The sequence below is a fragment of the Hydractinia symbiolongicarpus genome, chromosome 6 (assembly GCF_029227915.1).
Source record: "Hydractinia symbiolongicarpus strain clone_291-10 chromosome 6, HSymV2.1, whole genome shotgun sequence".
Classification (NCBI taxonomy): Eukaryota; Metazoa; Cnidaria; class Hydrozoa; order Anthoathecata; family Hydractiniidae; genus Hydractinia; species Hydractinia symbiolongicarpus.
In genome coordinates this window covers 17,883,527-17,905,242 of record NC_079880.1, presented here as the reverse complement: position 1 = coordinate 17,905,242, position 21,716 = coordinate 17,883,527, and the positions used below count along the sequence as shown (strand labels likewise).

The 21,716-nt window shown below is 34.2% G+C and overlaps 1 protein-coding gene across 1 annotated transcript; it reads right to left on the bottom strand.

Annotated features, from left to right (window-relative positions):
* Nucleotides 1–4,110: 4,110 nt before the first annotated feature.
* On the bottom strand, nt 4,111–17,111 carry LOC130647287 (adenylate cyclase type 3-like). The gene is made up of 24 exons (XM_057453083.1): nt 15,628–17,111; nt 15,145–15,294; nt 14,124–14,257; nt 13,921–14,032; nt 13,666–13,808; nt 13,162–13,323; nt 12,892–13,069; nt 12,446–12,607; nt 11,534–11,580; nt 11,306–11,362; nt 10,939–10,999; nt 10,548–10,645; nt 9,553–9,640; nt 9,123–9,239; nt 7,240–7,284; nt 6,908–7,077; nt 6,675–6,753; nt 6,531–6,572; nt 6,337–6,456; nt 5,936–6,082; nt 5,670–5,759; nt 5,275–5,407; nt 4,830–4,954; nt 4,111–4,611 (listed from the first exon to the last, which is right to left on the bottom strand). Exons 1-24 carry the CDS (start codon nt 16,318–16,320, stop codon nt 4,447–4,449), a joined length of 3,318 nt encoding a protein of 1,105 aa, XP_057309066.1. The 5' UTR covers nt 16,321–17,111; the 3' UTR covers nt 4,111–4,446.
* Nucleotides 17,112–21,716: the final 4,605 nt, after the last annotated feature.

The following is a 21,716-nucleotide window of genomic DNA, read 5'->3' as shown; positions in this document are numbered from 1 at the left end:
CAAACGGTTGCAAAGATATTCAGGTTTGAATATTTTTTGATGACGTCATTAACCCGTTCATTCCGAAACGGATTTGGGGACCCAGGTTTGGTAAACTTGCCCAAATTGATCCTAGGTGGTCCCTGGTTACCCACGCGGTGAAATATCATTGACGTCACCACTTTGTTTCCAAGTTACTTGGCCTCAAAGTTTTAGGTGCACTTTAATGGCTTCATTTATTTAATATATAGGATATTGACGTTAATAAAGTAGTGTTATTGACGTCGCGCCGAAACGTCATAAAATTTAACATTTAAGACATAATTTTTTTCGGCGACATCATAGGAAAATGAGGATATCCACTATGACCGTCACATACACTTCGTATTATTATATAAGATTAGTGTATAAACCCCGTGGATAAATGCAAAAGGTCAATAAAATGAAAGTTGTATTAGATGTTTTGCTGACGTCAGCAGTGCAGTGCAGATAAAAAAAACAATGCGAAATTTGTTTATTCTTTGTCTGTAATGTGTAGAGGTTGAAACACTGGCCAAAATAACGTACAGAATCATATGTTCTCGACAAACGCCTAATGAGATATCAGGGTTTAAAAATTTTGCTGACGTCATCAAAGAACCGTCAAAACCCTAAATATTTTTTTAGAAATTAGTATACCTGTTGCCTCCATCGCATAGATCTTGAAACGCTGATCAAGAAAATGTATAAGATGATGTACCTTTGAGAAACGGTTGCAGAAATATTAGGGTTTAAAGGTTTTTTGATGACGTCATCAACCCGTCCATTCCGAAACGGATTCGGGGATCCGGGTTTGGGAAAATTACCCAAATTGATCCTAGGTGGTCCCTAGTTACCCACGCGGTGAAAAATCATTGACGTCACCACCTCGTTTCCAAGTTATTTGGCCTCAAAGTTTTAGGTGCACTGTAATGGTTTCATTAATTTAATATAGGATATTGACGTTAAAGTAGTGTTATTTTCGTCGCGGCGTAACGTCAGAAAATTTGACATATTAGAGATGCATTTTTCGGCAACATCAAAGGAAAATGAAGACATCCACTTTGCCTGTCACAGACACACAGACAGACACACTTAGCGTATTATTATATAGATTCGGCAACATCAAAGGAAAATGAAGACATCCACTTTGCCTGTCACAGACACACAGACAGACACACTTAGCGTATTATTATATAGATTTATAGCTGACCTGAGCTGAAGCTAGTCACAAAAGTAATGAGACATTCCTTACTTTTGTGGCTAGCTTCAGGTTGGTAAAAGATAACACAAGAAGTAATAAAGATGGATAGCACAAAATGCACTTATACCAAACTAAATGAAAAACTTTGGAGAAAAGCACAAAATAGCTATAGCTAGCTGTCTGTATTGCTACCTACTGACACTGACCACGTTAGCTGGCCTGCTATATATATACGCCAGTTATAGCCAAAGATAAGAAAATGATTTTACTAAGATTTACATGGATGTGATGGTATCTTTATTAGCATATATAGAAGAATAGAAAACATAGACAAAAAGATATCTTTTCCAAACCTGAGCTATGCAACTTTTAAAATCGCAGATTAAACGTCAATTATACTAACCGCGTCCGAGATACGCATATCTTCACTTAAATCTCAGAAGATCAGGAATTTGTTCGAGCTTTCAGCCGAAACTAGAAGCTGTGTGTTCCACAGCTAACTAAGGAATCAAGCCTTAAAGCATAAAATAGCGGTAAAATCTAAAAAGTTGAAAATTTGAGACTTGTAAGTGGCTTTTTTCTGTAAAATGCGACTCTGCTTGACAACGTTAAATGTGCTACATAGAAAAGTAAAACATATGACTAAAAACTGAAAGTTGAAAAATATCAATGTTCTTATAATTTCTAAATTCAAATCCTGTGTAAATTCTAATCTATTTCAAACTTTACTTTATTACTCTCCACTCTTCACATCTAAAGCAACTTCTCGTAGCTTCTAACTCCACTTTTTAACTTTTACAACTAGCTAACATTTTTTAATTATACTTTATAACCCCACACCCTAATTCTTCATTTGAATTTTTCTTACTTTTTCAAAGATGCTTTTACTTTTTCACTTTGAATAGACCGTTACATGTTTTTATGTATGTCGAGGGTAGCTCTTTTTGGAAAGTCAGTCGTTAATATTATTTTAGCAAATCAAATTGAGTCGTTTTAACCACGTGACGTAAACAAAGTAAACCCACGGTCTCATTTCTCAAAGCCGAACAAGGAGTTTGACGCCAGGTTGGAGCTAAACAAAGGAAGAGGATATTTTTTTGTAGTTCTATTGTTTTCATTGTTTTTGTGTTATGCTTCATCGGTTAAAAATTTCGGCAAACAGTAAAATAATTGCCTCTTTTATCTGACAAAAAAATAAGATGTGATGATTTTTTTAAATGCAAGATGCCACCTATGCTTTTTTTTGAATCTTTTCCGCAACAACAGGTTAGCTAAATTGTCTTGATTCCCTTGGAGTTTTTTGTTAATTCCTTAGATGCTGAAGCTAGCTAGCTATAGCTCCAACACTGTTTATGTATAGCTAGCTAGAAATAATAAGAAATTCGGCTAGAGGCTAGCTAGCCTTTAGCGCTATAAAGAGACTCACTACTACACTAGCTACCTTCACCTTTTTTTCATTTTGTTTTTCTATGTGCCCCAACTTCTATGGTCCTTGGAGTTCTCGTTTTTGCCCCATTACCGTATCAGTGACAGTTTATATAGATTTTTAATTGCTTTTTGCATTATCCAATGCATATTCGAAAATTTGGTGCACCTGTTAAAACCTTGCGTTTTGAATCTAAACACAGTTATTTTAAAAATTCGATTGGCACTTCACGAAATTATGTTAACGTTTGCAAATCCATGGTTAATGATCATCAAGCACTGATGTATTTGTTTTATAAAGAATGAGTTAATTAACCACAGAAAAGAATGTCACTGTGTCACTAAACTTGATTTCAAAATAATTTTACATACATTTAATATTTTTCAAAAGTACAGAAGGTAAAGCTATGGTAAGGAAAAGAAGAATGCAATTCCACTCACTTGATTTACATAGCTCCATTTTCGCATATCTTCCACGTCATTCACAGCAAACATCAACGATGGAGTTCAAAATTCAAGTAATAAATCAAGAACTGGTTCTGCAAAATACTTAAAATATGAGAGCTCAATCTCGCGATCACCAAAACAATCAAACGATTCCGCGAACGCCTGAAACCAACGCCTAAAACCAACCGCTAAAACGGACACCTAAAACGAACGACTAAAACGAATGCCTTAAACGGACGAAAGTTCACACGAATGCTAAAACGAACGCCTAAAACGGACGACCGAATGCACGGAATTTTGACCCGGATCCCTCCTCATAGTTTTTTTAGGCAAAAATCTTGGATTCTTTCTGGTCGCAAAAATCGTGGATAATTTTTTTTAAAGAATCAGGCGTCGTGATTAGCGTACTACGCGCGAGCGGTGAAAACAAAGCCGGCAAAAATATATCGCATGTAGTTTTTGTATTTACGCCACGGGACACGGCTTTCGCGGACACAGTCAGACGACGGCTATTATTAAAGAGATAGAAAGTGTTGCAGAGCGGGGGACAGGGTCCCCTAGGTTCGCAAGCGAGTTCCACGTGCTCCATAGTAATCGATCAAATTGTTTCATCTTCGCCAACGTGAAATTTTTTTAATTTGATGAAACATATCCTGGGGCTTTCTGCATTAGCAGTACCGCAGTGTGTTTCGGACGGAATATTGCATGGGCTAGTGACATATTTCGTTTAGAACCTGAAGTTTTAAATTTTCAATCTTAGGGTGACTTATACACCATTTATTTTAGTCTCAAACGCCCATAAGGGCTCTACAATAGGAGTTAAAACATGTGATACCCAATAACTTAATACGTTGAAATTTTTCTACACTTCTGTTGGGAGTTATCTAGTGCAGTACCAATGCACATTTGTTTTCGCTGCTTATAAAACCCAATCAACTTTTTTATAAAATTAAGAAACAGTATCCACACTGAGAAGTGTAAAAATTCTAAGAGGTATGTGTGACATTAAAGGGTGAGAGTTACTAATAAAAACAAAATTGTGTAAAAAGGTTTTAATGCAAAAAAAGTTCCCAACGCACTTTTTTTAACTAAAAGATCAAAGTTATAATCTACAATTGATGTGTGCAACTGATGTGCAGAAAAATCAACTAGCTTCCTGTCACATCAAAACAGAGTACTTTGAGCAAACTTGACAAAATGGAAGTTCTTCCATCTGTTTTTACAGACGTATGGACCTGTTCATTTTGGATTTGGTTTCTTAGTGTGGTGCGGTAACAGCATCTTGTATACTGATGTGAGGCTTATCTACTCTTTTTAAGCTATGTGATTAAGTAAGCGTTATATATCGTTTCTCGTGACGCAGCACAGTGTATTTAACTTTCGGATTTTTGAAATCTTATCGGCTTACAAAAATCTTGATATGTTCGCGTGATAAGCATATACGTTAAGAGTCTTCCTTTCCCCTTTATATTAACATATCCTCTTTGCTCGAACTCAAATCCACGATCTTTCAACACTTCGTAAGTATTTTTCAGTACCTAAAGCAACAACTGGTTTATGATATCGGCTACCGGTTATTGGATAGGAAAAACGAAAATGTAAGGGAAGCTAAAATGGATCATCAGTTTGCTTCTTTTCACATGTAAGCGCAAATGTTTGATATCAACACGTTACATTTTCGCATTGGCACCGTTAACTTCAACGTTATTAGTTACGGTTTGTTATTGATCATATTTTTTACAAACAAAAAAACTACCTGAATTGTTCCCGACCTTCCCGTCGATTCCATCCTACTTGCGATGTTCACAGTGTTACCCCAGATGTCGTAATGAGGTTTTTTTGCCCCTATTACACCCGCAACAACTGGACCGTTTGCTATACCTAAAAAGTCAAACAATAGTTTTATATTACTTTCTTCATAGTAAATAAACCTGTGGGTTATTCTATAATTGATTGTACAAACGGTATCGCCATTTGCTGTCGGACATTCTGAATTTGAGGTTAAGATTTGCTTTTTGAAAAAGTAAAGAGTACTTTTGGTAGCTACAGCACCAAGCCTTCTTAATTTATATCGTATTCCAATACAGTCTCTCTATGGAGGAGACAAACGGAACCTCAAAAAAATGTCAACTATCGGTAATTGTTACGTAGAGTTTTTTTAAGTTGTCTTATAGTAGTATGTTTTTTGATGTTGCTCTTACCTACTCGAAGTTCGAAGTTATTGAATGATTCAATATTGATAGCATCTAACTTATCTCGAAGTGCGAGAGCAAAGTCTGTCAAGTCAACCAAATGCTGCCACGGATCACCTTTCACAACATCTGGAGAATTTACCTAAATAAAGCCAAAAAGAAACGCAAAAATTGAGTTTTATTTTTTTGATCCAGCTTCCGCTGCTAGTGCAACTTTGACTGTTTTTCATAGTAACACAAGTACATCATTAACAGATATCATTCCTCCTCTTTGTCTCATCACTTTTCTGTTAGAGATAAAGTGTTATCTTTATTTTCCAGCTGGTTAACACCCGCCCTTCCTTCTTTCTTGGTTAACGTAAAAAGAAGATCGTTTATGCTCATTGAAAAAACCGCCATTCTACCTCCTTATCAATCAAACCAGAGGCTGCCATATAGCAACTATTCACGGTTTTAATCTTTTCAATCAGACTGAACCTTGGTTCTTGCAAAACCTAAAAGGTAACATCAGTACACATAATCGGATATATTTGACAGTAAAAGCAAAAAAAGTGCTTTATTAAAAGATGAACAAATAATGAATGAAAAGCTTTTTTCTTACTCCACGATTTGTCAGACCAATGTACTTTACTATGCTTGCTTTACAAAATCATCAATGAAAATTGTTTACCTCGTCAAAATCAGAGATGATTTCATTCAGAACACGCATGCATTCTATACCACCTTTGTTGTAACTTTCCTCTGTGTAGAAACTTGCGAAGTTCGGAATAGACGCAAAAATAACCCCAACTGATTGGTAGGATCTACTGTAGAGTTCCTACAAATAACCGTATTACTCTAATTTAAATCTTAGTACGTGTAAGCATCTTTTACATGGGGCTTAGTGTTTTATTCTCGTTGTTTGAGTCTTTTGAGCACTAATGCTACCTGAACAATTACTTTGTCAGTCCTGACATGTTGCGCTGCATATTTTTTTTTATATCTATGTGAGTTCTCCAAAAGTTGTACTCATGTCCAGGCCTTAAGCAAAAAAAAAGGGATGGCTTGAGTCGAAAATCAAAAGCTACATACGGTTTCATCCTTGTTATCTATCTTTAGAAAATGATCAATCACGTGAATTGGCAGGATATTTTGCATCAACCGCTCGTTTCGGTGTCGTAAGTTTTCAACTCCTTCCTTATTGTCTAGAGCCTAATGTTTACAAAGGTTAAATCACTCGAGAAATTTGAAAAAAGAACATATTGTGTTGTGATGAAATAACTTACTTCTTTTTTCCACAACATTAATACTCGCGAAGTACCCTCAGACTAAAGAAAGGGAACTGCTGATTGAGCAAACAAAGAAACAAAAAAACAAAAAAACAAAGAAACAAAAAAACAAAAATAAATGAACAAACAAGGCTATCATACCTGTCTTGAATGAAAAGATATCACAAGGAAGTAGAAAATAAACTCCAAACTCAGCACAAGTTTCGTGTCTAATATGGACCTGCATTAAAAAAGGTTTATAAAGTGTGACGAAAGTACTTGAATTCATCTATAACTACTTTCTCTTTCAACCCCCTTGTCTCTATTCACCCTTTCCTCTAATTGTTAAAAAATCATCATTCATTGTGTGATACAATGAAGACAGGACTACTCACTTGTTCTTAGTGATGATGTCGACTCGGTTAAAGTTGTCTTGGATGATGACATAATGCAGTATGGTGTACGTAATCGTCGTGAGGAACAAGAGAGAAATCCTCATTAGAAATGACAACTGTATTAAAGTTGAAATTACCAACGCGATTAATATCCCCTGATATGAGTAATACTAAAATGTAAAGCAAAATATGTAGAAACAGTATTGTGAGACAGTGAATACTTTTTGGAAGGGTGAAAAGATGACAGATAAATTAAGGTTTAGTAACAAATGCACGAATATGATTGAATATACAATGTCGGAGGAATTAAGATAAAAATCCAAATGTTATACCATCGGATAACAGGCTTGTTCGTCTTTAACAGAGTTTGTGAATATCTAAGAAAACAATAACCGCAAGTTTTTATGGGTGTAGTAATAACCACAAGTTTTTTTGTGTGTGGTAATAACCACAAGTTTTTTTGTGTGTAGTAATAACCACAAGTTTTTTTGTGTGTGGTAATAAGCACAAGTTTTTTTGTGTGTGGTAATAAGCACAAGTTTTTTGTGTGTGGTAAAAACTGCAAGTTCTTTTGTGTGTGGTAATAACCACGACTTTTTGTGTTTGGTAATAACCACAAGTTTTTTGTGTGTGGTAAAAACTGCAAGTTCTTTTGTGTGTGGTAATAACCACGACTTTTTGTGTGTGGTAATAAGCACAAGTTTTTTGTGTGTGGTAATAAGCACAAGTTTTTTGTGTGTGGTAATAACCACAAGTTTTTTTGTGTGTGGTAATAACCACAAGTTTTTTGTGTGTGGTAAAAACTGCAAGTTCTTTTGTGTGTGGTAATAACCACGACTCTTTTGTGTGTGGTAATAACCACAAGTTTTTTGTGTGTGGTAAAAACTGCAAGTTCTTTTGTGTGTGGTAATAACCACGACTTTTTGTGTGTGGTAATAACCACATGTTTTATGTGTGTGGTAATAACCGCAAGTCTTTTGTGTGTGGTAATAACCACATGTTTTTTTTGTGTGGTAATAACCGCAAGTCTTTTTGTGTGTGGTAATAACCACGACTTTTTGTGTGTGGTAATAACCACATGTTTTATGTGTGTGGTAATAACCGCAACTCTTTTGTGTGTGGCAATAACCGCAAGTTTTTTTTGTGTGGCAATAACCGCAAGTCTTTTGTGTGTGGTAATAACCGCAAGTCTTTTTGTGTGTGGTAATAACCACGACTTTTTGTGTGTGGTAATAACCACATGTTTTATGTGTGTGGTAATAACCGCAAGTCTTTTGTGTGTGGTAATAACCACAAGTTTTTTTGTGTGTGGTAATAACCACGACTTTTTGTGTGTGGTAATAACCGCAAGTCTTTTGTGTGTGGTAATAACCACAAGTTTTTTTGTGTGTGGTAATAACCACAAGTTTTTTTGTGTGTGGTAATAACCACGACTTTTTGTGTGTGGTAATAACCACATGTTTTATGTGTGTGGTAATAACCGCAAGTCTTTTGTGTGTGGTAATAACCACAAGTTTTTTTGTGTGTGGTAATAACCACGACTTTTTGTGTGTGGTAATAACCGCAAGTCTTTTGTGTGTGGTAATAACCGCAAATCTTTTTGTGTGTGGTAATAACTGCAAGTTTTTTTGTGCGTGGTAATAACCGCAACTTTTTTTGAGTGTGGTAAAAAACCGCAAGTTTTTTTGTGTGTGGTAATAACCGCAAGTCTATTTGTGTCATCACATCATTTTAAGGAAAGTGTTGGTGATATAGTTTGAGAGGAGAGATAACAAATTTTAGTTTAACTTTGGAAAGCTATAAGCTGTTTATTTAAACGTGAACCAAAGAGTCTAGGCAAATGTTAAAAACAAAAAATAACTCCTAGTTTTCTGCGTACAGTCGGGGTGGGCGAGATGGTCCTGTTTTTATACGTTTTATCTTGAAAAGACAGGCGATGTGAAATCAATTTTGAGTAATCGTTAATGAAGGTTTTATGCAGGTGCTTGAAATATCTATTGTTTAAAAATATAGGAAAGTAAGTTACGTCTCTGTGCCACAAAGTGTTAGTGGTTAAAAGTGAAAATAGTGGTGTTTCATATCTCTGTGTTATAAATTTCTAAAGCGGTTTATAAATATATTCACATAAAAATAAACTCATCCTTTGGACTTCTTCCGTTTTTTTTTTTTCTTTACATTTTTTTTTTAATTTTAAAGGAGCACTCAATACACTCACCACATCCAGCATTTCAGCAAAAATAACAATGATCACGCTTACGAAGGTGGTGACGTCACGCACCGGGGCGAAATAATGAAACAAATTTGATAGTCGTAATAAGCTTGACGGTATTGACTAAAAATGAAAGTAGAGATTTTAAAAGATTTGTGACAAGGTAAGAAACCAATAATGTGGAGATTGTTATTTCGCAACGCACCACCATGCAACATCTGAGTTTTGCTGTTAGCTTTTCTCAAAACGAACTAAATCAAAACATTGTAGTTGATGTATTACAGTTATAAAGCTTTAAATTAGCATCCAAAGAAGCGTTGCTTTCATTGATGCAACATATTTTTTTTTATTATGCAGCACCAAAATGAATGAATATCACACGAACGCAGTATTTAATGGGCCACATCAACAAGTTACCACAACAACAAACAGTTACCTGCGAATACCGTCCTATCCAAGTTAATATCCAAAACACTAACAACAGCAAAAAGCTGCAGCCGAACGTGACGTAATTCATAATTTTCCTAAAAATAAAAGTCCATTGTTACAAAGTAAATATATGAATGGTAATTCAAATCTTGGTGTTACAAAGTGTTAGAGTTTAAAAGTGAAAATAGTCGTGACTTACATCTCTGTGTTACAAAGTGTTAGTGGTTAAAAGTGAAAAAAGTGGTGATTTAGATCATTATGTAGTTGACTTTTGAACTGTTTTGAGGTGTACAAAATTGAGCGTTTTGACGCTGCAATATGAGTTACAGATATTTCTAAACATTCAATCCATCTAGGTAACACCAAAACTTATTGCAAACTGAGGCACTTATATCCTGAATGAGGTCCATGTTACTGTGTTTATATTTCAAACGTACCTACTTATAATTGGATTGCATAATAAGTAGGCTTCTCTTGTTAAACACTCCTTTTTGTTAAGCCTCTCCCAAAAGTGGCATTTATCTGAATACATGGCCGCTTTATTGACTCAAGTCAGTAGCCGGGTTAACCGGTAATTAAGCCGAGTTAATCGGTACTTAAGATTAAAAATACCTTTTTTATAATGCTTATTTATTTTAATGCTTATTCAAAATAAGCGAAAGTATATTAAATGATCTTAATAGAAAAATCTTAGACATAACGCCCCGCGAACAAACGACCCCTTAAATATCTAAAAGAATAATAAATGCCACGAACGCTTTTCATTAAGGCATTCTTGGCGCAGCTCGCATTAGATTTTTTTTCTAACATTGACGGCTGTGTTTGGCAGTTTTAAGAGAAGTCAAGTTATAAGCATTTGTAGACGTAAGTCTGTCTCATCCACCAAGAAAGAGGTAATGGAAATAAAGTTCATAGAGCGCAGAGTTTTAAACGCTAGGAGCTGCGTCCAATAATATTTTTGATGGTGTGCTTTATAAATTCATACAAGTGATATAAACTTACTGTGAATGCAATACGGCTTCAACAAGTAAACTAAAGATTGTCACCAACAAAGGCCCAGCCAATGATATTAAACAAAATATTTTTTTCTCGCGATAGTACTAAAGTAAAACCAAGAAGAGTATTTTAATGCAACTTAATAAACAAAATAGTGACTGTCCCCAACACGGTTGCATTAAAAACATTTGATCTCTGTTTCTGAGGTGTTTTGACATCCGTCGGCCCGGTAACATGCTTTTTTCGGAAAAAGAGATTTTTAGGAACGTCGAATAGAAAAAACACTAGCTGGGAACATCTTTCCTTGCATTTGGTGATGGAATTAGGAAGAAACACACACACAGCCAAAAAATTGAATGATTTAAATTAATAAATCAATAAAAACAAACACGGTTACCTCCACCTCAGCTTTACTATCCTTAAATTTCAACGTCATGATATTTGCAACGTCTTTTAATCTGAACGAATTATTAAAATCTTTATAAGCAACAATTTTGTAAGTAATACCAGGCTCAATTCAGCGATTAAGCAACCCTCCAATCTCGATGCCAGGAAAATTACTTTCTCTATTCTCCTATATCGATCCCAAGGCATGTAACGTCCTTCAATGTGATGATGAAACGTGTACTCTTCATATAAAGAAGGCTACACACGCAAAGCTCCTATTTGCTCAAACCTATGTAACATTTAACATGGACAAAATCTGAAATGTAATTATCAATGTCAAGTGCGACACAATATGTTTCAAAAACTGTTACCCTTACTCTGAATTTCTATGTTCTAGTGCAGCAGCCAACATGGTGTTGATACGTTCTTCTTCTCTGAAAAACAAACAAAAACATTTTAGAAACGTCTCATTGCAATGAATTAAAACAGTTCATGGTTGTCGTTATGATGGTGTAAGATCACAACGTGTAACATCGTAACACGTTTTTACAGTATACTATCAACTAATGTCGTAACTCCCTAAGTGATTATAATTTTTAACTTACGGGTTTTGTGTGGATGTGTGCGTTCCATGCATAGTTCCTGAAGTTATCTAAAAAAATCGGTCAACATCTTACTAGGAGAGACCAAATGCGAATTTCACATGTCAACTATCTGCAACGATTTAAGTTCGACTTTTCAATTACATACGTTGTTTAAAATAATTTTATAGCCGACAGAATAGCTTATTCTATGTTGTGAATTTATCCTTCGAATATATACTTCCTGAATGTATTTTAGGTTTAGACATTGTAAAAGCGCCTTAGGGAATGTTTACTTGGAGCGGGACCAAATCGAGTAAATTTCTCAAACGGGTTGATGACGTCATCAACAAACCTCTAAACCACAATATTTTCGTAACCTTTTGTCAAAAGTACACGATCCTATTTTACATTTTCTTAGGCGTTAGTCGGAAATATATAGTCATAAACATTATTTTAATCAGTGTTTTAAGCTCTACACTATAGAAGCAACGGGTAAACAAACTTTCCAAAAGCGTTTTTGTGTATTTACAGGTCCTTGCTGACGTCATCAAAATTTAAGTGACCGTTATCTCTTCCATTTTTCTCCTGTCTAAGTGGATTTTTCCACGGCCTTAACGACTAGTGTATTATGAAATAAAAAGATGTGCTGTACAAAGTAGATGTGGCGTAGCAAAGAAGATAAGACGTAGCAATGAAGGTGTGAAGCAGCAAAGAAGAAGAGACATAGAAAAGGTCACGTGATGTAGCAAAGAAGATAAGACGTAGAAATGAATATGTGGAGCATTAAAGAAGATGTGACGTAGAAAAGATCACGTGACGTAGCAAAAAAGATAAGACGTAGCATTGAAGATGTCACGTAGCAGAGAAGATGTGACGTAGCAATGAAAATGTGACGTAGCAATGAAAATGTGACGTAGCAATCTTTCTGCTCACCTCATCACAGACTGTTGTTTCCACCTCACTCGCCTCTGCGACACTTTCTATGCTCATTTTATGCGACACTCGAGAAAATGCGTTGGAAAGCTTGGAAAAAGCTCCTGAATTGCTATTTTCGTGCTCGGAATGTCCTCTTCGCTTTCTTTGTACCATTATTACCTAAAAGTAGAAGCGTCTTGCAATGTGGTAAACCGAACTTTAAATGTTTTTACAAATTGGTTCTCAATTTCACTAAGCTTGGGAAGAAAGTTGATATAAGATGCTAAAAATGAGAAAATAATTAGAGTAGTGCATCCTCGTTTCCGGGTCCTTTTAAATTCTGAGCTGTTCTTATCAAATTTATTAAAACAACAAAACTAAGAGTAGTTAGGAGTAAGGAGTAGTGAAAGACATGCACACGCGCGTGCGCGTTCGCAAGGAGATGTTGTAATACGTCAACTCACAGCCCGCTTCATACTTCCAGTATTCTTTTTCTCCGTTAATCTTCTTTTCGCGTTTCTTATCAAATACGTCTTTACATCATTTTCTTTCAAATAATCATTTCTTTCGGCCCCGTACCCTTCGTCAACTTCATAGGAATCTTTGATTAGTTGATACGTCTCTTCTGTTACGTGGACACGACTAGTAATTGAATTTGAGAAGTGGCTTACTTAAAATATACCAAAAATTCTTCGTTGTGCTTCGACAGGATATAAATCTTATTTTCAACTTACCCTGGAACGCCACCGGATTCCATCTTGTTAGCAAGGGTGACATCGTTTGACCATACATCAAATTGCCACTTCATTTGACCAAGGATACCAGCCAACACATGACCAGAATGAATTCCAACACGCATGTCCAAAACACTAACTTTTGTTTGTTCTCGTACTTTCCTGAAAAGCATCTCTTAGTTAAAAAAATTAACTTTTTCCCTACTTAAATCTTGGGGAAATTAAACATCGCCCTAAGTTTGTTCATAAAAACGCCACTTGTAAACGCCACTCGTTATCGCTGGGCTGTAGTAAATTCTAAAATAGACTTTGGTTATATCAATCTAAGCATGTGGCCGTGTTAAGTTCCGTAAAAGGTTAAATAAACGCCCTAGGGCGTTACTGAAATTTTTAAAATTTTACCAGAAGCTTTTTTGTGTTGAGAGGGTTGTTCATTTAGAAACGTTTTCTTGAGCAAATTATTTTAATTTAATCGCAATGATGTTTTGTGGTCAAAGCGCTTACTTTATATGCTGCACCATGGCCAAGCCCATTTCAACCGAGTTCTCAGCATGCGACATGTTATTTTGTTCAACTTCTTCATCGCTCAAACCACTGATGCAGTAATAACAATCTCCTAAAATCTTGATCCTTTGGCAATAATTGCGCTAGAAGAGAAAGTGCGTATAGATAAAATCCAATGAAATCAGAGGGTGTATACAATGTATATAAAGTATACGAGGTTAAAGAATGTATTAATCAGATGATTTTTGGACCAACCTTGGCAAGCTTGTCAAAGTTTGCAAATAACTCGTTCAACATAATTATAAGTTCTTCTGCAGTCACTGTAGACGCATATTCTGTGAAGCCCACAATATCGGCGAATAATATGCTAAATTGTACCATAAAATCAACAACGTTGTTTACGGGTATAACCTTTCTTGTCGTGTCTGCAGATGCTTTAAGAATGCACATAAACATACCTGCACCTATCGTGACTTTGGATGTAAATTTTTTTGAATCCAACATTTTCGCTAAACACAGTTCCATCATGCTTCATGTCTTCAATGATTTTTTGAGCCAAAGTGGGAGGCAGAACAGACTGTAACAAACGCCTCTAAAAAATCGGATACAAATAGTTAGGAGGAAATGAATGGAAAGGAAACATGTTTTAAACAAAGTGATCCTCTTTGAAAAGAACAATGATTGCGGGGAATACCCAGTGTGGCCAATCTCGTCATCTGAGTTTTTTATAAAGTAAATAAGCCTTAAGAAAAAGATTGATACTGCAGCCTAAAAATCAATTTTGTCTTAGATTTATAAGTTTAGTGACGAAGTAAAATTAAAATGTAGTGTTTCTCAGGTAGCATTTACGTAAAACTGACATGAGATTTACCTGAAATGAGATTTCAAGCCGATATGAAATATCGTTGTGATTACACGAAGTTCTTTATATCGGGGTTGTGTGAGCTGCCCATGCTCCATAATTTTGTACATATGTGCAATAGCTATTTGCGCATGCGCAATAGCTTTGTGCACATGTGCAATAGTTTCATTTCGGGCAAATCGTGTTTACTTGAATATATTGCGGACGAAATAAAATCAACGCCGAAATGAATTTCATTTCTCCTGAAATCATCGAAATGGAATTTTAATTTTGCACCTGCTTGTATTTATTTTTCAGCAGACGAACTTCCGATTTACATGGTTAATGGCAGTAAATTTTGGTCCATGGGAATTTTGTGCCTATTAACACTTTTTGCATGACATTATTTTACGTCAAAATTTTACGTTGAAATTTGTCGGAGGTAACAAAGATTATGTAATAGAACACTGAATTCAAAATTAAGTGTTTTTTTGTCTGTATAAAAAGTTTCTGAGAAAAAAGTAAACAAGAAATAAAAATGCACAAAAGTGACGAAATTTTGTCCGGTGAATGATTTTGTTCAAAGAAAATTTTGTCAAGTATTTTTCAAATGTAACATGAGAGTTCATCAAACAGACCTGGTTTTTCTCTTCTTTCTCAAAAGATAATTTGACTTGAATAGCTTCTCTTGTCTCTAAGAAGGAGCGCCTTTGATTGACATCTGTTACGAGATAATTCATAACACCTATCATATTGACGGCCAAAAATAACAGTTGATTAGACACAATCTAGAATAAAAGCATGAATTGATGACTTTTAATGAGTAAGTGGCGGTTGTGACAGTGTCACAAAACCGACAGTAGTTTAGAATCGCAGTATTCGAAAAGGAACAGTTATAAGGCGTTGTGAATTGAGATTTTGCTACATTTGTGCAAAATTCATCGCGTTGCGAACTACAAAACAATCAACAGCCTAATTTTAATCAGCTTAATTCAAATCAAAACACTCCCTTCATATTACAGTCTTACTTTTAAGGTAAGCAAGAAATGAACGACCAAGTGTGTTTTACACTTGGTCGTCCATTGCTGACATGACAAAAAGGTTTTATTATGTTTGCTTACCTGAAGGATAACCGTTCTTGATATATTTTCAGTGATAACGCCAATAACTGTGGCGTGCGAGATCGTTACGATCAGTGACACGATAACACACGCGTACAAACGAAACGTAATCATCGCGTATGTAATATAAATAAAAAACGTGTATATTCCAACAGCATAACTCGGGAAAATATTTTCGTGTGAAAGCAACAAATCCATCAACATTTGAATGTAAACGATCATCCAGAGTAAACCTGGTAAGTACCGATAACTTTCCAGCTGGACGCAACGGCTGACGTACATCGTCCAAATTATGGTTGAAAAAATAATCGATATGCTCGTTATGCACATGCGCGCAACTAAATACGATGAATTGTCGTCATGGTAATCAATAGCGGTCACTATTAGAAGTATAACGTTGTAACAAATAAGCACAAGAAATAAGAACAACAAACTGGTACGCCTTCTTTTCGAAAAATAACTTTGATATATATTTTCTAGCGAGGGGTTGTCGAATGTCGAATTTAAGTGGTTAAAAAACGATTTGATATTGTTCGAACTTTTTTCGTCCTGTGAAAGCTCCTCCATATTTTTTTTGAGAATGTGTTTTGATTGGTTTGTTTTCGATTGTGTCGATAAATGGCTCATATCCTGTTTTATTTCATTAACACCATTTTGAGATAAACTGGGGACGGGCGAGACTCGACTTTTCATCCTTTATGAAACATCTTTTTGATTTTTTCTTAACAACGCTTGTTTGATAAACTTTGTATGCAAATAAAGAACTTAATAATAAGATCTAAAAATACGACATGAAAAACATAAATTGAGAACAAATTAAAGGCTGTATTATGGTGCGTTTGACCTTGGCATGAACATTCGACCACAAAGATGTGGAAAGATTACTCCCTTCCCCGGCAAATCGATCAGGTCACAACTGACTAAATTCAACTGACTAAAGACTCTTACAAAAGTTTAAAAAATACATCCCTATTTTTCTCATGCATTAAAAAAAATACTTTTAGCCAAGGAACACAACCAGATGTTAAACCCTATACAAAATTTAAACCATAAGCGCTCGCTTCAGCGCCCCTCTCTCACTTAACATGCGTCTCGATTAAGCACCTCTTTTAGTAAAATTTTCGGGCGCCTAATCGAGCATTTACGGTACAAGTCCTTTGGGAAAGATATCGCGATTAAACATAGATTGCAGCCGGGTATTGAAATAAAAAAGTTTGGAATAGACATCTCTGTGACCATGCAAAAATATTTTATTTATTGCAGCAAATAAGACAAAACATATCAACGTCAGACAGTGTATGAATAAAGCTGTTGAGTATACTTATTTTTGCAATAGACCTATTTCAATATCGCCTTTTCCTGATTAGCCGTGGTGGCAAAAAATCAAAACATTGCATGAAAACGAGGTTATTGAAGATATTATTTCGGTTTGTCTGTTCAGTATTCATATTACTGTGGAAAGTTTATCATTTCTTGAACATGATAGTTTAGTAGGCGACGTTTCGGGAGATCCTTCTCCCATCATCGGGCAAAGTAAAATGATGTTGAGCTCCAGCTGTGGTCCGCAATTTCGTTTTTCTTCACATCTCCGTTTTCTTACCTACATGTCCGAAAATGTTAATTACCGTATTCAACTATAATTATCAGCTCGTTTCTGATTGGTTAATTTTATGAATTTCGATCCTCTGCAATTATATAAATACATGCTCAACATCATTTTACTTTGCCCGATGATGGGAGAAGGATCTCCCGAAACGTCGCCTACTAAACTATCATGTTCAAGAAATGATAAACTTTCCACAGTAAAACGAGGTTAGTTTAGATAAAGTTCAGGACGCCAAGTTGTTTACAAGTTGTTCTAACCTTAGTTATCAACAAATGTTGGTTTTATAATTTTCAACTGCCATATTGAAAGGATCGTAGTGGATAAAAGTATATTGAGGGTATTAGTAGTGGTAGTGTGACAAAAATTATGAATATTTATTGATATTAAGTGTGTATTTATGGCAACTTTAATGTTGTCTAGCTATCTGGCTAGCCAACAAACGTCTTGTTTCGTACTCCTACAAAAAGTTTATATTATAAACAGTAAATTATAAAATGTTTACCTAGTTTACTCAAACTTTATATAACTTATATAATTATAATTTATATGCATTATAATTATATAGGTTATAATTATTTTTCTAAAAAAGTTACCCAGCTTTTCATAGCCAGATTTTATAGGTTGAATGTTATAGCTAGCATGTACTCAGATGATGTGCTGCCCAGCTATGTATTGTTGTTATTGTCACACTCCCCTGCTAATATACTTTAACCTTTCCATTTAATATACATTTATAATAAACATATTTTGGCTCAACCCAGTGTACTCAGTAATCACAAATTGTTTGTTGTTTTGGTTTGTCTATTCAGATTCTAGTATTGTAGGTTTATCATTTCTTGAACATGTAAGGCTTTTATTTTATTTAAAAATTTCTTAACTTTTTTAGGCCATATAACTTATAGGTTATAAGTTATTGTGGTAAATCGATCAAGTATATACTAACCATATCTAAGGGAGTGCTTACCTGGTTAAACATTATTGCATTGACACAAGATGTGACTTGAAACAAATCGTGAGCGGATTGTTCATCTACAATTCTCTTAGCTTTTGAATGAATCACACCCTCCCCCCCCTCCTTCAAAAATGCCTATTCATTATAACTTCATTAAAATACATCTGTATAAAAAATCTATTGTCCCCTTACAGTACCTTAAATTCAGAAACTCAACAAGCATAATACAGAAAAGTTTTTATGTTAGTTCTATCAAATTTGTCTAAGAAGAGCACCCCTTAAGAAAATTATTTTATATACATAAGTTTTTGATCTTTGCTTTTACATACAAATAAATTACAATACCCATTAGTTTATACTTGACGTGGAATAACAATCTGGCAAAACTTGTAAATATAATATTACTGGCAATACTTATAGAAATACTACCTATTGACAGAAAATTTTGTGAATTTAAAAAACTACAACAATTATCTGTAGCTGCAACTGCAACATTCTTACAGGCCATAATTTTTAAATAATCAAGGTTCAAGGATACTTATGGGTACTATCTTGGGTGATTGCATTGCTCTTATTACATTTTGTTGAATATATAACATGATGAAGACCAATATTTAGTCTAATACCACCAACCCAACATGCTTAGGATAGCCTTGGAGGAAAGGGATAGCCAAGTCATAATGTTATTTACAGATGTTTCAAAAAATATAAAATCCAAACCAGTCATAGAAAAACAATAGCTAGCTAGCTAAACACTAGAAAAAAATATAAACCAGTAATTTTAAAAAGCCCAATGGGTATAAAATAAGTGCCATGTTCTATTTTTTTACCAAAAGTTCATAATTTTTCCATTTGACAACTTAATTTGAGAAATAATAAAGGTAAACAAACTATATGTCCATCACTTCGCTGACAAATTAAAATTGTCTCTAAACTAACCTCGTTTTCAGGTTAGTATGTCTATTCCGGCTGTGTATTTTGCGGAATGGAAATGGATATTGAAACAAGTCTATTTTGATCCTATTCGCAAAATTAGGTTCCGCAAGTTCTACAAAAGTATATTAAGTTAAGTTATTGTTTTTCAAATAAGGTTAAATTTTTTAAAACTTAGGCAACAATAAGCCAAAAGTTTGTGTAGCTTAAAAAATAAGGCTGAAACCTAACCTGGTTCTTTTAAAAAAAGTGTAGCAAAGCAGTTTGATAGGCAGAATTTTAACAACGGACAAAGATTGAAATATCGCTCAAAATAAAATTTTAAGTTTTACATTTTTCTAAAAATTGAGATCGTTTTTTCTTTATTTAACAAAATATTCCTTATCACACATTTCTTATCTGTCGAATAAATTATTTGACTTTTTTACTTTAAAAATATTGTGATGGTGAAAATGTTTAGCTAAAAGCCGAAACACACGACACGATTCCCATCGTACTCGGGAAAAAAGAGTTGTATATACCCGTTGCGATTTATTTTTATAAAGACACCAAAATGGCAGCGTAACTTATAAAATCCTTAAAAAAAATAAAAATTGGACGAAGCAATAAAAAAGAAAAGAACAAAATAAAAAAAATTGATGTTTTTAGCCCCTGATTAGTGGGATTGGCTAATTTTGGCTAAAGTTGAACATGAAAATGGCACTTTTAAGTTTTGCAACTTAATTTAAAAAAGCCACTGTTGATCTCATAACAACTTCAAGATAATCGAACATCATATGTAATAAAAAATGTATTAATTCAGCAGAGAAAAAACTTAGTGTATACTTGATACTTACACGAACAGCACACCCTTCGTTTTTTTAACCTCGTTGCTACTACTTGCTCAAAACAACAACGAAACAAATGTGATGAAATCAGTTTGCCATTAGGAAGCCAAATCAAAAAGTCAAAATAAAAAAAATGTTAAAGATAAAATACAAGTTATAAAAACCATGTTTCGCGTATAATCCAACAATAAAAGCTGAAAAAAAAACTTTATTATATGTTCGCCACATTTTAAAACGAAGGTTTTACTATACGAAAAATTGCTTAGATTTTTATATATGTTTCCATGGCGACCGCTGGACAGGTGGAAAGTCTTTATATTTTTTTCGCGATTTTTTCATTATATATTTCATTATTTTTTAGCAGATGTATTTTATTATTTACTTCTCGTTACAAAACAAAAAGGAGAATAACATGAATAAATGAAAACGAAGAAAATAAAAATGTTACAAGGAAATCTTTCACCCTAAATTGTCTAGCAATAGAACGCAACTTTTATTAAATCATGCTACACACAACATCCGTTACTGTATGGCTTCTTTGTTGTTCTGAGAACATTCTGCCTTGCATGACAACAATAATGAAGACAACCACAATTAATCACAGCAGGAACAACAAACCCAGACACAAAAGAAGCAGAAATTAGCTCGTTGTTGTACAGCTACACAAATGTTTCAAACATTATATGGATAATTTTAAAATTACAACAACTGTTAATTCAAATTGGCACTTAAACTTACCATAATAAAAAACTGCAACAAAATCAGATTCAGAAATTATTCAAGTAAAAAGATTTCGCCCGTGATTTCATTATTTTTATCGTTATCTCGCAAAACATTTTTTAAAGCGCAAACTTTGTTGTTAACCGAAAAATTATTTCAAAGTGAATCTTCTTTCTTTAAAATGTCTACGATGATATCTAAGACATTTTTTTCCAAATTCAACCTTTTTAGTTTTATCATTTTATTATTTAAAACTTCTATAAATAGAAATATGTTTTTGAAGAAAGAAATTGATGTTTACATATTTAATGTTAAGATTTCTTCCACAAAGGAAAAAACAAAATTGTTGAATACAAAAAGTTAGCGCTCTCCTGCACAGATACTTGAATATTTATATTAATCAATATTGAATGTAAAAAACCTGCAATAGAGAGCAAATTCGGTCAGTAACAAAGATGGTGCTAATCAGAACTTTGCGACAACACAATTTTTTGTTCCATCGTACAAAATCACATAAAAAACGGTAATTAAATATGGCTGTACCAACAGCTTTTAACACAAGTTAAAAGAAAGGTTTAAAAAAATATTTTTCTTTTCTTCAATGTTTGTGGAAATGATTCGGGTTAAGGGTTAGTTTACACTTGTACACTTGATGCTTATGTTTATCTTTACACTAGACGACGTCGCGCTGATCCATACTGCGCTCTATGATGACGAGAGAAGATCGGCAGAAAAACTGTCAAAATCGCGACAACATTTAAAATATGATTTAAATAAAGGTTAAGGCAAATATCCAATAAAAGGATAACTATTATTCGGATGTGATGCCTTGAGGATTCCTAATAAAAAAATTCTTTCAAAAAAATAGTCTCAAGAATTCGCGTATCAGTTTTGCGCGAAAATAATTCTACTTTTTTTCTTATTTTTCAACATGACCACAAATGATATACAAAATTTTTTGAAGGTGTCAACATCTGTATTTTAGCATTACCAAAATAACATGATATACAAATAAAGGTTGAAAGTATCATTGAACTTCAAACAGGATAAA

Bases quoted from the DNA above. Each gene is read 5' to 3' on its own strand.
- LOC130647287 (XM_057453083.1), bottom strand. From the start codon at position 16,320: ATGAAAAGTCGAGTCTCGCCCGTCCCCAGTTTATCTCAAAATGGTGTT. The intron at 9,240-9,552 runs GTAACTGTTTGT...TTTCATTTTTAG, and splicing joins GGATAGGACGGTATTCGCAG to TCAATACCGTCAAGCTTATT. The intron at 6,754-6,907 runs GTGAGTAGTCCT...TTTTTAATGCAG, and splicing joins GACATCATCACTAAGAACAA to GTCCATATTAGACACGAAAC.